The 13,496-nt window shown below is 38.6% G+C and overlaps 1 protein-coding gene across 12 annotated transcripts in view; it reads right to left on the bottom strand.

The window, feature by feature from the left end:
- The window catches only part of DYNC1I1 (dynein cytoplasmic 1 intermediate chain 1), a 437,478-nt gene that overhangs the window by 244,830 nt on the left and 179,152 nt on the right, over window positions 1–13,496 (bottom strand). For 7 of the 12 annotated variants that reach the window (XM_072764334.1, XM_072764333.1, XM_072764335.1 and 4 more), the window contains one exon: window positions 215–274. The exons of the other annotated variants lie outside the window; for them this stretch is intronic. In XM_072764334.1, the coding sequence (XP_072620435.1) occupies window positions 215–274 (60 nt within the window). The remainder of the gene's footprint in view (window positions 1–214; window positions 275–13,496) is intronic. 12 annotated transcript variants of the gene reach the window in all.

The raw sequence follows: 13,496 nt of genomic DNA, 5'->3' as shown, positions 1-13,496 counted from the left end.
GGAGAAATAAAAAGTCAACTTTTTGTGGTGTTTTCCACAAAGAGAGACTTTCTTCAAAGCTTAATTTTATAAGGAAAACTAACAGAAGGAAATAAAGTTATCAAACCAGAAGTCCAACAAAAGGGGGGGAAACGTGAGCAACAACAGCTCCAGCATTTCAACACAGCTATAGCAAAGAAATAATAAAAGGAGTAACAAAAGAGCAGACATATACCCAAGTTCTGAGTCTGACTGCAGCTGGAGCACTGAGGGGTCTGTGTCCCATTGCAGGGTCCTAATCGTGCAGCACAAGGGAAAAAGAACACAGAGAATTAACAAAAGGGGAGGAAAACAAACCAAACTGTGTCATTCATCAAGGCAATGGTATATACAATACATACACAGAACATCTCCCCACTGCCCCCCACCTCCAGCCCCAGGTGCAAGGAAGACCCCATGGGTATCAAGTGACCTTTGAACATCAGTTTGATACTGGAAACTGTGGTTGTTTGGTTGTCTGCATGCATGGAAGGAAGCCCAGAACTAAATAATCAAACGTTATACACCTTCCTACTCTCCCCCTCTGCCCCTTTTTTGTTTTGTTTTGTTCTGCTTTCTACTCAAGCCTGCTTGATTTGAGCATGTAAGCTGTTTCTTCTTTCTCTTACACCCCAGAAGCCCATCCACACCTGGGAGCACCAAGCATCTCCCATGTGGTGCAGAGAACCAAAGGCAAGGCTGCAAATGGCGAGAGCAAGAGTATCTGGGGAGGTCAGACCAAGTGGAGCCTGACTTCAGGGCCTGCTGGACTGCTGGCTTCCTCGGGTCAATTACTGCAAGAAGAATGCACTGGATTTTGAGGCTCATGGGTATTTTGGTGCCTTTTATTTATATGTTACACTGATGTAGTCACCATTAATATCGCATGTGGCTAAGACGCCAGGGATATCTTACATCTTTTAAATATCTTACAAGAGATGGCACAAAGTATCAACAGTTACCAAGGCGTTCAGGTTTCCCTATTGTTTCTCCTTCACAATAAAAGGGGATAAAGACTTCTACAAACAGAGTGCATGCAAGAAAGAACCTTTCTCAAACCCCACAGCTTTTGCTTAATCTAAGTGTGGCCTAACAGGATCACCAGCATCTCTCAGAACTTGCTGGAAATGCAGACTCCAGCCTCACCCCAGACACCCTGACTGCACACTGTAGTTTACTAAGACTACAGGCCCTTTGCAGGGACCCTCATGTTTGAGAAGTCACGCTTGGTTTCCTCATCTGTAAAGACTTACCACGGATTACGAGACAATTTCATTTCAGGCTGACGTGGCCTGCGGCTATCTTCTAAACTTATATTTGACCACTGTTTTCCTCCCTCCCCGTGTCCTGTTGGATGCTCTTCCCCCTAAGAGCTGTGTGTCTTCACTCAAATCTCATCTGCTCAGAGAGGGTTTCCTTCCCTCACTACCTGGTAGCACTGCCTTGTCACTCTTCATCCCTTTCACTTACACTGTTTTCCTTTCCTCACAACACCTATGGTTTTATTATACATACTACTATTTGCTGTTTGATCCAGATATAAGCCTCGTAATGGGGGAGGCTGGGCTGTATCCCTAGATTATAGGGATCTGCCCAGGAAAGGACCTGGCATCCCTCCTTACACAATACAGTATTAGTTGAAAATATGAATGAATGGATGGATGATCTTTCTCTGGTTTTCTACAGGGATAACTTATAATTCTACCTAAAAAGCTAAGTAACTATTTGATAAACAGTAGCCTTTCTTCTTACTACCAGATTCACTATATCTACTATTGATATTTCTTTGAGTCAACACCCCACCTGTGTGACAGATCCTGTATAAGCTCCTCCTACAGAGGTAGCAGAAGACAAATTCACAGCTTCCCTTATCAGCTCTGGCTACACTCTTGTCCTCTTAACTGAACATTCTGAAACATGACAACTGAAGTCCAATGAACTCTAAATGGCCACTGTTTCTTAGACCAGTGCCTCTCAAATTTCAATGTGCATACACACACCTGGGAATACTGTTAAAATGCAGATTCTGATTTAGTAGGTCTCTGACATTTCTAACAGGCTCCAGGGGATACAGAGCCTGTCTATAGGCCACACTTTGAGTAGCAAGGTTTTGACTTAAATTAGTGGTTTTCAAACTCTGACAGGACATGAATGATGATGTGGAGGGCTTACTAAAATACAGAATGCTATCTCCAACTCCAGAAATTCTGATTCAATAGGTGTAGGATGGTGCCTGAGAATTTGTACTCTAACAAGTTTCCAGGTAAAGGCTTACAGCTGACCCTGGAACCACCTTTACAGAATAACCGGGTTAGACTATAGCTTTCATTATTCAGCAGACAGAAAGCATCACTGATCCTCAAATATGTCAGCCTCTAACCCTGTGATTAACTCAAGCCTGGCCTAAGACCCAGGCCACTTTCAAACTAATTAAATCAGAATGTGCAGAGTGAGACTCAAGCATCTGTATTTCTGAAAACTCTCCAGGTGATTCTGATGTGCAGCCAAGCATGACAACCCCTGCTCTGGACTCTTCTCTGCTCAAGGAAAGCAGATCTTCTAGACACTGATTCCTTCACCTGTTGGTGAATGTAATGGTTGTAAATGGTGAAAGTAACAGAATCTGTTACAGTGATTCATAGTTGCTGTTCACATGTCTCTAGGGATCAAACCTTTTACCTTTAAGGGCATTTCTTTGGCTTATAGAGAGAATAGCAGCCTCTGGCTCTGGCTGGCTGTGAGAAGCATTCCCCTGTATGGGGAGGGATCAGCTATATTGCTCTCAATTTGCCTGGAGGTTTCTAACAGGATGAGCTTTTTTAACCTTTTCCACCTCTCCCAGCAGGTGAAGAATGCAGCAGCTCCCAGGTGGTCTGTCTGTCCTGTAACTTATCTGACAGGTCATCTGAACTCACTGTCTCCTTAAGAAGTAAAAATGATGATTCCATCAGAATCTACAGATCAGCAGTCTGGAGTTTGCATTTACTCAGGAGAACAACAAAGGTGGTCATGTATGTAAATAACCCACAGCAGTCCTGCCCCACTGCCCCACATATATTATTCAGTAAAATAAATCATAGTCAACATCAGTAACGAGCAGTGAGGTAAGGAGTCAAGTCAAGGATGCAATCAAGTGTGCTAGTTTTATTTCCTTCTCATTTTTCCCATTATGATCTATGGGATGGTCAGACTTGCACAGAACGCACTTTTTCCTTGAAAAAGAAGTTAACAGCCAATACATTAAATGGGCAAAGTTTGTTTGTGTTTCCAAGGATAGCCTGGTGTATTAAATGTTTGCTGAATTCCTTCTGTGCAAACTAGCAGAAAAACTTCTTCATAGGTGGCAGGACCTTGGAGAGAGCCACACTTGGTCCTCCAGGTGAGGTTTGTGTTTTTGAGTGTGGCTCCACTCTGTCTGTGTCCTGGGAAGGTCTCTATCCCCAGCAAAGTGAGGATACAGGCCTACAGACCTTTTAAAGTTTTTTTTTTTCTGCCTGATATTTTAAAACATGGATAATTACTAAACTGCCTTTCAGTTCTCTCTTCTCCAATTGGTAACCAATTTTATAACCAATTGACAGAGACTTTACTTCTCAACCATCTTAATATCGAGCTAGTGTATCAGTGAAAATAAAATGATGGTTTCCCCACAGCTTCTTCGGCAGTTTGAAATATTGCCAGGTAGTCAATTTTTTTAAATGAAAGTAGTGAAATTGTAAGTAAATAAACATATATGAACATAATAAACTCCCACAAAATATTTTCAGACCATTACTGAAATAAACAATTACAATTGTTTATCATAAAAAAAGAATTACAAAATAATTCAGACAATTATTACTGTTTATCACAGTAATTAGTTCTCGTTTTCAGTGATTTTTGGAATGGACCAATCAATACATGCAAGGAGAGAATATTTTTGACAAGAGCATTCATTTACTTATTCATAAATATCTATTAAAGACCTAATAGGTAAAATACTGTGATAAAGGATGAAAGGAATTCTCAAGGAAACTACAACTCTTATAGAGAGATAAAACATGTATAAATAGTTTAGTGGAACCAGACAGAAAGTAATACATGCCATATAAGTGGCACCACAGGTGTGCTGTGGGACATAGGACTTGCATTTAAGAATCTTACATTTTAGTGAAGTAATGAGACATATGAATATTTATACCTAATGATACACTGATAACCTATGCAAAAAAGGAAGCAGTTGTCATTATTTTTTCAGGCCCTGCAGTCTAAAGTTTCAATAAATGTTAGCTGAAAAAATAAGTAAATGTCATAGAAAGATCAATAATAATTATATAATTTCCTTTCGCTCAGTGTTTACTTGGTGCTAGCTAGCCACAGAGTACTACTGTACTTTCATTATCCTCTTGAAGCCAGAGCAGGGAAACACTTTCCCTCTGAAAAGATCAGAGATTACATGTGACCTTGTTTTGGCAGGATGGGGTCAGGATTTGGACATAAACTCTTTTTCATCAGTGCCTAGTTTGTTTGACTTAAGCAGCTGAGTTGGTTTCCTAGGTCTAACAAGAGTCTGTTATATTTTAGATGTCAATTTAACAATTTATCATGAGAACAATAACTGCCAAGAAGAGCAATTATACACGCTGGATAAAGTCTTCTCTCCTTGAAGGCCAACTTCCTGGGAAGCCAGATGACCATTAGCATCTTGGGGACTGGAGAAAGTGAAGCTGAATGTTTTACTACTGCAGCGTCTCCCAACCCTACACCCACCCCATCATGTCCACCTCTTTCCACATACACCACACATAGCCCTGTGCTGTCAAGGTCTCCGTTTACCCCCAGTTACTGGGATGCCCAACTAAACCCTTTTTGACTGATGTCATCTTTCCTTAACTGTCAGTTAGATTTTGTCTGCTGTTCTTATATGGAAAATCATCCTGCTGTTATCTGTTTGCTTATTTTTAAGAGCTACATTTGTCTGTAGTCATCAGTTTCAGGTTATTTCTTAGGTTAACTCTGAGGATTGAAAGGAGGATTTCTGATCTTACACAGGGAACCTGCTGTTTGTACAGATCTTGAATAACCCAATAATTCTCTATCTATTCTGGACTAAGGGGCATTGTCCCCTAACTTGTAGGTCCCACAGTTGGGATTGGCATTTCGGGACATTTCCCAACTTTGTTTTCAAATACTAGATACAGAAGCTTCCTACACCATGGAAAATGATCATTCACTTATTTGACCCTAAATATGCCAGACAATGTAGCCTCTGGTATCTCATCTAGAAAGGCCTGCCATGTAACATTTGGTTTGCAATTTGGGAGACAATGTTTTTCATTACTTAAAAAAAATAGACAAAATATCAAAATTCTTCAAATTAGCAGTGACCTATTTAGAGATTAACAGAACTTTATATTTTAAACTTTCTACCAAGTCATCACTAACTTCTTAGAAAATTCTCTCTCCCCGGTTCAATTTTATTGGCTTAGTTTCAATTTATTAGATAGAAGTAAAAATTCAAAATCAAACCAAAACAACAACAAGCCTTGGCCATTTGTTTAAAGTATAACTTAGGTGTGAAAGACGTGATGTCTGTGTTACATATACCTTACTCCCGGTTGAGTGTTTAACTTCACCCTGTTCAGCTCTTACAGCAAGTTGCTAGTTTCTATTCTTCTTTCCATTTTTATTAATCCTCTGAGTAGAAAGCCTTGAAATTCTTCCCTAAAGAGTATCTTTGCCTTGACCTTTTCTTTGGTTGTAAGAAAGTGACATCTGATAAATATCTGGAAGGCAGTAGGTAAGAACTCTGTCATTTGTCATGCTAACGCTCAACACACTACACTGCTAGTGGCATTTAAAATCATTATAGTTCTTTTGGAAAGCAATATGTCAATGTGCAGCAGGAATCACTGACAGGATTGTTCCTGGACAATTTAATTCCAGAAACTCAACCTATGGAAACAAAACATCACAAGCAATTATAATAACAAAAATTAAGGTAATGGTGATGATGATGATGATGATGGCAGCCTCCAAGTCATCAAACACCATGACTAATTTTGGCAGGGGCCTGATTTTTTCCATCCCCATAAAGCCAAGCATTTCCCAATCAGGGTCACTCCTTCCCTTACCTCTGAACTCTAACCCTAGGTGATCCCAGAGATGTCTATCTATTTTCTGCAAAAAATAACCACAAAGTCTTCATCACCACTGAGCCCAATTCCACTTTTTCACAGGACATACCCATCTTGCACCAGAGCCATTTTACCCTTCTTGTCTCATCTATCTTTTGTTTCCTTTTCCACCCCACAACCCTAGTTTAAACCATCAGGCCTTTACATCAGACCAATAGTTCCCCACTAGTCCTCAGACCTTGAAAGCATTATAAAATCACAGTGTCCCAGACCTCACCTAGACCTGTGGTTTAGGTACCTGTATTTGTAAGAAGTTCCCCCAGTGAATTCAGTAAACAGCCACCAGGTATAGGAGATAGGGACTGCAACTATCACAAGAGTCATCCTTGTCTCCCAGACTCAGCTCTTTTTTTATTACAGCCTCCTTAACATGCATTCTACCTCCCATACCCCCCAATCCTTTTTCTTTGTGGACACCTTTCCCATTATCTGGAATGCTCTTTCTCCTAACTCCACTTGTCCAAAGCATATGCGTTCTTTAAGGCCCAGTTCAAATGTCATGCTCTCGAGATATATTTGTCCTCAATAACCTCATTCAGAAATAACTTATCTCTCTCTGGGATAGGAATAGAAAAATATCTGAATACCTGGGCCTCTTATTTCACAGTTCTCTATGCTAATCTATAGTCCAAATCCTGGATTGAAGACCAAATCTGAGGATGACCTACAGGAGGTAATGAGCACTGTTACAAAGTCCAAAGACCTCAGCATCAAGCCGAACACACTGCTGGACTCACTCTGACTTTTTGCCCCAAGTTCAGTAATCAGATTTCTGCCTTGTTTCTGTAACAAAGTCCCTATCCTTAGTCCTATAACCTCTGTCAGTGATTCTCCTTCAGCAAAGTCCATCTTTGGGCAACTTGGCCGGCAACCTTGAACTACCCTGCGTTTTTCTCTGTCCTCATCCCTCTACTCATTCTGCACCCATCCCATCCAATGTTTTGCAAGTTGTGCCTATGCATACATATGTTCATGCGCATGCACACACACACACACACACACACACAAAGTTAATAAATATTTACCAAGTACCAATATGTATCAAGACTCTATGTAGGGTAGTAATGAACCAGAACCACTTGTCCCAAATGAATATACTACAAATTAATTACAGACGATTTGGGAATAATGGTTTATGATATTATTGCTCATTTCTACGAGTACAAATATTTGAGAGCTGTAATTGCATACCAACATTTCCTTAGATGACTTCAAATTAAATCTTTCAATTTACTGGAAGCAGGCTCTTTAGAAGTGAGAAGAATTCCTTATCTTAAATTCCTTGCAGGTCTAGTATTTCTTCTATCTTTCACACAATCTCCAAATATTTAGTGAATGAGTGGATAAATGAAGAAGCATATGAATGTTCTTTACTTGCCTTTTTTTTTTCTTTGATGCGTGTGAAGGCTGAGGGTAAGCTGATTCCCAAAGAAATAGTTTTTACTTTCATTTTACTAAAAAAAGAAAGAGTAAATCAGGGCATGTCTGGCCTAAAACCTTTAATCTCTCCCAAACTGAGATTTGTGCTCCGAATAAAAATAAATCTAGCTATCTTCTCTACCAAATGAACTTATCCTTGAAGCAACTGTATTGAAACTCAACTTCTCACACTCTTCCTTCTCTAAGGTGGAAAGATAGCTCAAGGGCAGAACACTAAACTCCCCTGAATTCCAAAGTCTCTGAATGCTTGTTCCACGTGCCTTCTCTGTCAAACAAATCACTAGTCACTAATCAGATAAGGAAAACAGTTTGGGTAGGTGTGAGCAGACTGCTAAATAGAAAGTCTTCAGTCGGTGTTACCCCCGAAACATCTATTTTTCTAAGTGCCATTTCCCAAGGCAAGACTGAATAATAAGGACATTTAAAAATCTGTCATATCACTCAATCTGTCACTGTCATTAACATGATGTCAATTAATTAAGGATGGCATTTAAATAATGAGCCAATGTTTTACCTCCCAACCTCAATTATTTCCTCACTTAGGACTGACAATGATGATGATAAAGATGTTCTGATGTCAGAAATAAAATTAGCACAGTGCAGTACATACTTATATTGAGTTCTTAAAAAAAAAATTCTTAATTTACTGTGTGAGAATTTTCCCTCTGTTGACTAGCATCAGAGCCCTAACAGGGAGCTCTTCTACAGGCCACCAAGCCATGCAGGAAGTCCATCTGAGCTGGATGCAAAAAGAAAATCCTCCATCATGGACATGTTTTCCCCAAATCTTTTACAGAGGATCTGCTGTCAAGCAAGCAGTTTCTCACAAGAAACCTCAGCAACTTCTTGTTGACTGTGTCACTGTAACCATATGCAGATACTTTCACAGTGCACTCTCCTGTAGACAGGGTAACAAGGTATCAAAAATGTTCAATCAGTTAATGAGCTACATAAAAAGAAAATCCTATAATGCATCTTTCATTTTAATTTCCAGAGAGAGTGACTTTTAACCAGCCTTGAATCAGTGATATTGGGCTCCCTGGAGTGCAATTAACTGGTGGTATCCTATCAGCTCTTTACATAATGATAATTTTTAAAAAATTTGTATATACAAAATTTAATAAGTTTATTAAATGTCCTCCAAGGTTTTACATTATCTTATCATACTTTTTCACCTTTGCCAAATCCTCAGTATCTTCTCTATAGCCTCTGATTCATCAGAGCCCCTTGGAAGATGGTGATGTTTTCACCAGAAAAAAAAAAAAAAAAAAAAAGGATCAAAAGTCCTTTGAGGCTTATGTAGTACTTGAGAACCCTATGAAATCCAATTGTGGATAAAAATGGAAGCCCTGAGGATTTTCTGTTGGGCATTAAGCTCATGTTGTCTCTTAGCACATTTTCCTCTCTTGAAATCACTGAGGAAAGAAAGTGATAACCAGGTATAGCCCACAGAGCTTGACAACAAACAAATTATTCTAATTTCCTTATTTAAGGGTTCACTAGAAGGAAGATCAGGGAAAGACAGGGTTTATCAAATAACTAAATTTAACCAAAGTATTCTGTCAACATGAAATTTAATGTTTACTATATAGAAGCCTAATGTTTAAATTGAACAGAACAGGGTCTACAGACATCTGCTCCTTCATCCAGAATTCGAATCAGGAGTGCACAGGAAACTGAAAGCCTGAATGACCTTTATACCTTTGTTTTCCTGTTACACGCTTCAGAAGACATTTCTTCTGCTGCTGCATTGAGGACCCCCTAGGAGGGGCCTACCTCCCTAGAGAAAAACTATGGATATAAGTGTTTTGGTTAATAAATACTGGGAGGAGAGGGATCTATTTTAAATACAATAGGATTATGTTGTGGGCAATTGGGGAAATTTGAAAATACTGTAGACATTACATAAGATGAAAAGGTATTGAAATGGAAAAAGAGGGACATTTGATTAGAAAAGCTCAACAGCTTGTATAACGACATCATTTATCATATATATATATGATGACATATACATTGTGTGAAAGAATATACACTAAGGTGTTAAGAGTGCTAACTGCTGGTGGCAGGAATATGATTTTTCTCTAGTTTTTGCTTGTCCACATGTTCTAATTGTATAAAATGCACCAATGTTGTTTCCATAATAAAATTTATTAAAAATAATAATTTTATTAAAAATAAAATGTGGGGGGACTCAAATGTCCTAATTGTTTGGAAAGTAGAACTTAATGAGGTATTAAAACCATCACCATGCCACTTCTCATCACAGACAAACATCAGTAACTTCCCCTTCTGACTATTTTGTTAAAGATGTAAAGGGGTGGGTGTTCTTATTGTAATAGTAGGTTGTACAATAGTAGGTTGTACAATAATATGTGTTATAAAATTAACACATAATTTTTTAAATCATTTTGAAAATTTTCTTCCTTGAATCAGGTTTGGGACAGGGTGTTGCCTCCACCCTGGTGGCCAGGTGAACATTATGAGGTCAACACACTTTCCAAGATCTGTGCAGGCTAGTATAGTCTCCAATTTAGCTTTATCACTGAGAAGCCAAAGGAATCCTGGCTAAACATCAAAAGGGGCCTGGTGCAGAGCCCTTTGTGAGCCATTCACGTAAATGAGAAGAATAAATGCAGGCAAATGATTATCACCTAAATAATAATTTCTGGTGGAATACATAAAGGTTAGGGATTTAGAGTTGAGCAACCCAGAAAGTGGTCTCCAGGGGCATGGACCATGATCTGTCCTTGGCCTTGGCATGTTCAGTATTTTCACATAATTACTTAAAGATATAGCTTTATCAAATTGGAAAATGACACCAACATATTTTATGAGAGAATCTAAAAAGAACTCTTCCCACTGGAAAAATGTGGCTAATAAAATGTGAAAAAAACCCAATAATAATAGCTAAAACTCACATATACTTAATATATGCCAGACTCATTTCTAAGTGCTTTATAGGTATTAATTTATTTAATCCTAATAATAATCTTTTGGAGTAAGTCATGTATGTCACTTATATCAATTGTTGTCAGAGATCAAGTAGGGTAGAGGTATAGGTTGCAAAAATTTCTATCAATCTGTCCAGGTAAGGACCTAATACCATAGCTATGTCCTGTGTGAACTTGCAAAAATTACTCATTTTCTCTGTGCCTCGGTGTCCCTATCTGTAAAAATTAAGATAATAGTTGATTCACTCAATCAACATTTATCAAAAACTCACTATATGGATACAATCTCAAATATCACTTACTCCCAAACCTCAAGGAACTTTCCTTGTCCTGAGGAAGAGAGACATATTCAGCTAAACACAAGTCATTCTTCTTTGAGTACTTTATACTAAACGTTTCACTCGTATGTGTAGAAGATGTAGGCTATTGGCTTCAGATTAATATTTCTTATCATTTTGAGAAAAAGTATTTTTTATTCTTAAAGTTTTAAAAGTTTTTAAATATCGGAATAGGCATTCAAATTCCTCAAGTATCATTTAACTATATACTACAATGATCACTTTTCCCTCTTTGACCTTTTCTATATGCTGAATTAAGATAACACATTTTCCTATACTATTCTTGAAATTTTTAATCAATTCTAACTAATCATAGCACAGTACCTTCTTAATATTGTGTTGGATTTCAGTTGTATACAGTATATTCGGACTTTTTATGTAAGTAAAACTAGTCTTTCAAATGTCTTATTAATAAAATTGATTCTTTTACATCTAAGAACTTATTCTCTGCACAATATGATCAACTGGGCAATGACGAATCACTTTTAACAAAATTAAGAGAAAATGAAAAATACCACAAATGTAAATTGTCAATGAGAAGCAGGCAATGATAACAAAAGCAGAAATTGCAAAACAAATTGTGACCCTTTCAGTTAAAATTAAATCACATTATTATAATTGAAAAATGATTGTATATTTCTACTTTCTATTAACTTATTTTAAAACATTTACTCAACTGCTCTTAAAAATCAATAAAAGGAATTTTTGTTATACTTGATTTTTTTAAAGCCCATTTTAACCTTTTCCATATAACAGGGTATATTAAGCATGCCAATTTGCAAGTTAATCACTTGACGCAGGTTACGTAAGAAAGATTTGCCAATTTTGGCTCTGTAAAGAAAATTTCAGTTTTGATTTGATATTCTGGCACATGGATGATGGACTATATATGCACTTTTATGTAGGGCCAAATATGTTCATTTGATTTCTGAGTTATCTCCTGAAAGTTTTTCCACTTTTCAAAGAGCACAAATGCCACACACATCAGCAAATTTGTGACTATAGAGCTGTACTCTCGGGATTTACCAAGCTCTCTGCCCAGTCTCATGTTTTATGAAGTGTTAAAGTTAATAGTAATTGTTTTCAAAGATGTTTCTCCTACAGAAAAAGATATTCCAAGTGGAATTTTAAAGACTGAAGTATAATGTTTTTCTGAAATTTAACACTTGTATCTATTTATGGAAGCAAAAACATAAGCTTATGTGAAATTTTCCTTAGTCCAAAATAAGGGCAAGATTTACTAAGCTATTCCTAATGTCTTCTCCTGAGGCAAACCGTGCTCAGTTTTTCTGAAAAAGCATCATTTCTTCAATGGCAATCTTTTTGCATTCCTATGAAATCTGCACTCAGCAAGGGATTCGGTCATTGGCTTCTAGTTGTCCATCCTTGCTGGAATGTTCCTATCAAGAACTGAAGCTAGCTGGAATTTGTGTAGGGTGGGAGTAGACAGCACCTCTTCCAAAGTGATTCATCAAGTTAAAAAAAAAAATCATGTAACTGGGGGAAGAAATGAAGAGTGAATGTTCCTGAGAAGAAATATTTGTTGCTGTCCCCAGAGTGCTAAGAGCACAGGGCCAGCTTTCTCTAGAAAGTTTTCAAAAGGGCTCATCAACTGTGAAGTTAGTAACAGAATTTAATGCCAACTGCACCCCTTGAAGCTAAGCATTAATGACACAACACCCTCATTGTATAGAAACAGGCAAATATATTAACTTAATGATAGGCCAGTGGACCCCCTAAGGAATGTAATTATATTGTGCCAGCTCTTGTACAAATGTTAGATCCTACATAACTGTGTTATTGTTACTTTTTTTCCTCCCCTCAAAGACCTTTGAAGTGTTCAAAGCAAAAGATGAGAGATGTGTGCTGCCCCCAAATCAGAAAGGCAATTTGCTAAAAATAAACCAGTACCCACAAAAACTTCTACTTCCATTCTTCTCAAATTGAAAGCAGTATCCAGGTCCAAGTCCCTGCTCCACTGTGTTGGGAATACTTGGACCGAAGCTCGAGCTTGCAAATAAACCCTCTTGTGCTTGCATGGGTGTCGGCTCCTTGGTGGTTTTTCGGATTTGCAATCTTGGACACAACATTTGGGGGCTCGTCGGGATCCGAGAAACCCCCAGGACCCCATCCGGAGGTTTTCACGCGTGGTGTGGCAGAAGCTGAGGGCCCTCTACGAGACTGGGCCACCCCCAGGCCCCCATCGATATCGGCCGGGTGACTGGGTGTACCTCCGGAGATACCAACACCAGACACTTTAACCTCACTGGAAGGGACCCTACATCGTGATCCTGACCACTCCCACCGCTCTCAAGGTCGACGAGGTTACTCCCTGGGTCCACTACACCCACGTCCAGCCAGCTGATCCACACACCGTTCTCAAGGACTTTGTTCCAGAATGGAAAAGCCAACCAGACAAGGACAACTCCCTAAAGCTAAGACTGCGCCGTTCTCACTTATTTCCCACCTCCAAGACTCCCTAGTCTGAGGTTGCCCTTCAAAACAGAAGGGGATTAGAGTTAGTCTTCTTACAACAAGGGGGGAGGTTATGGGTTATGTGCTGCCTTATACGT

This window comes from Vulpes vulpes, chromosome 7, assembly GCF_048418805.1.
Source record: "Vulpes vulpes isolate BD-2025 chromosome 7, VulVul3, whole genome shotgun sequence".
Taxonomy (NCBI): domain Eukaryota; kingdom Metazoa; phylum Chordata; class Mammalia; order Carnivora; family Canidae; genus Vulpes; species Vulpes vulpes.
This window is presented reverse-complemented; position numbering and strand designations above follow the sequence as displayed.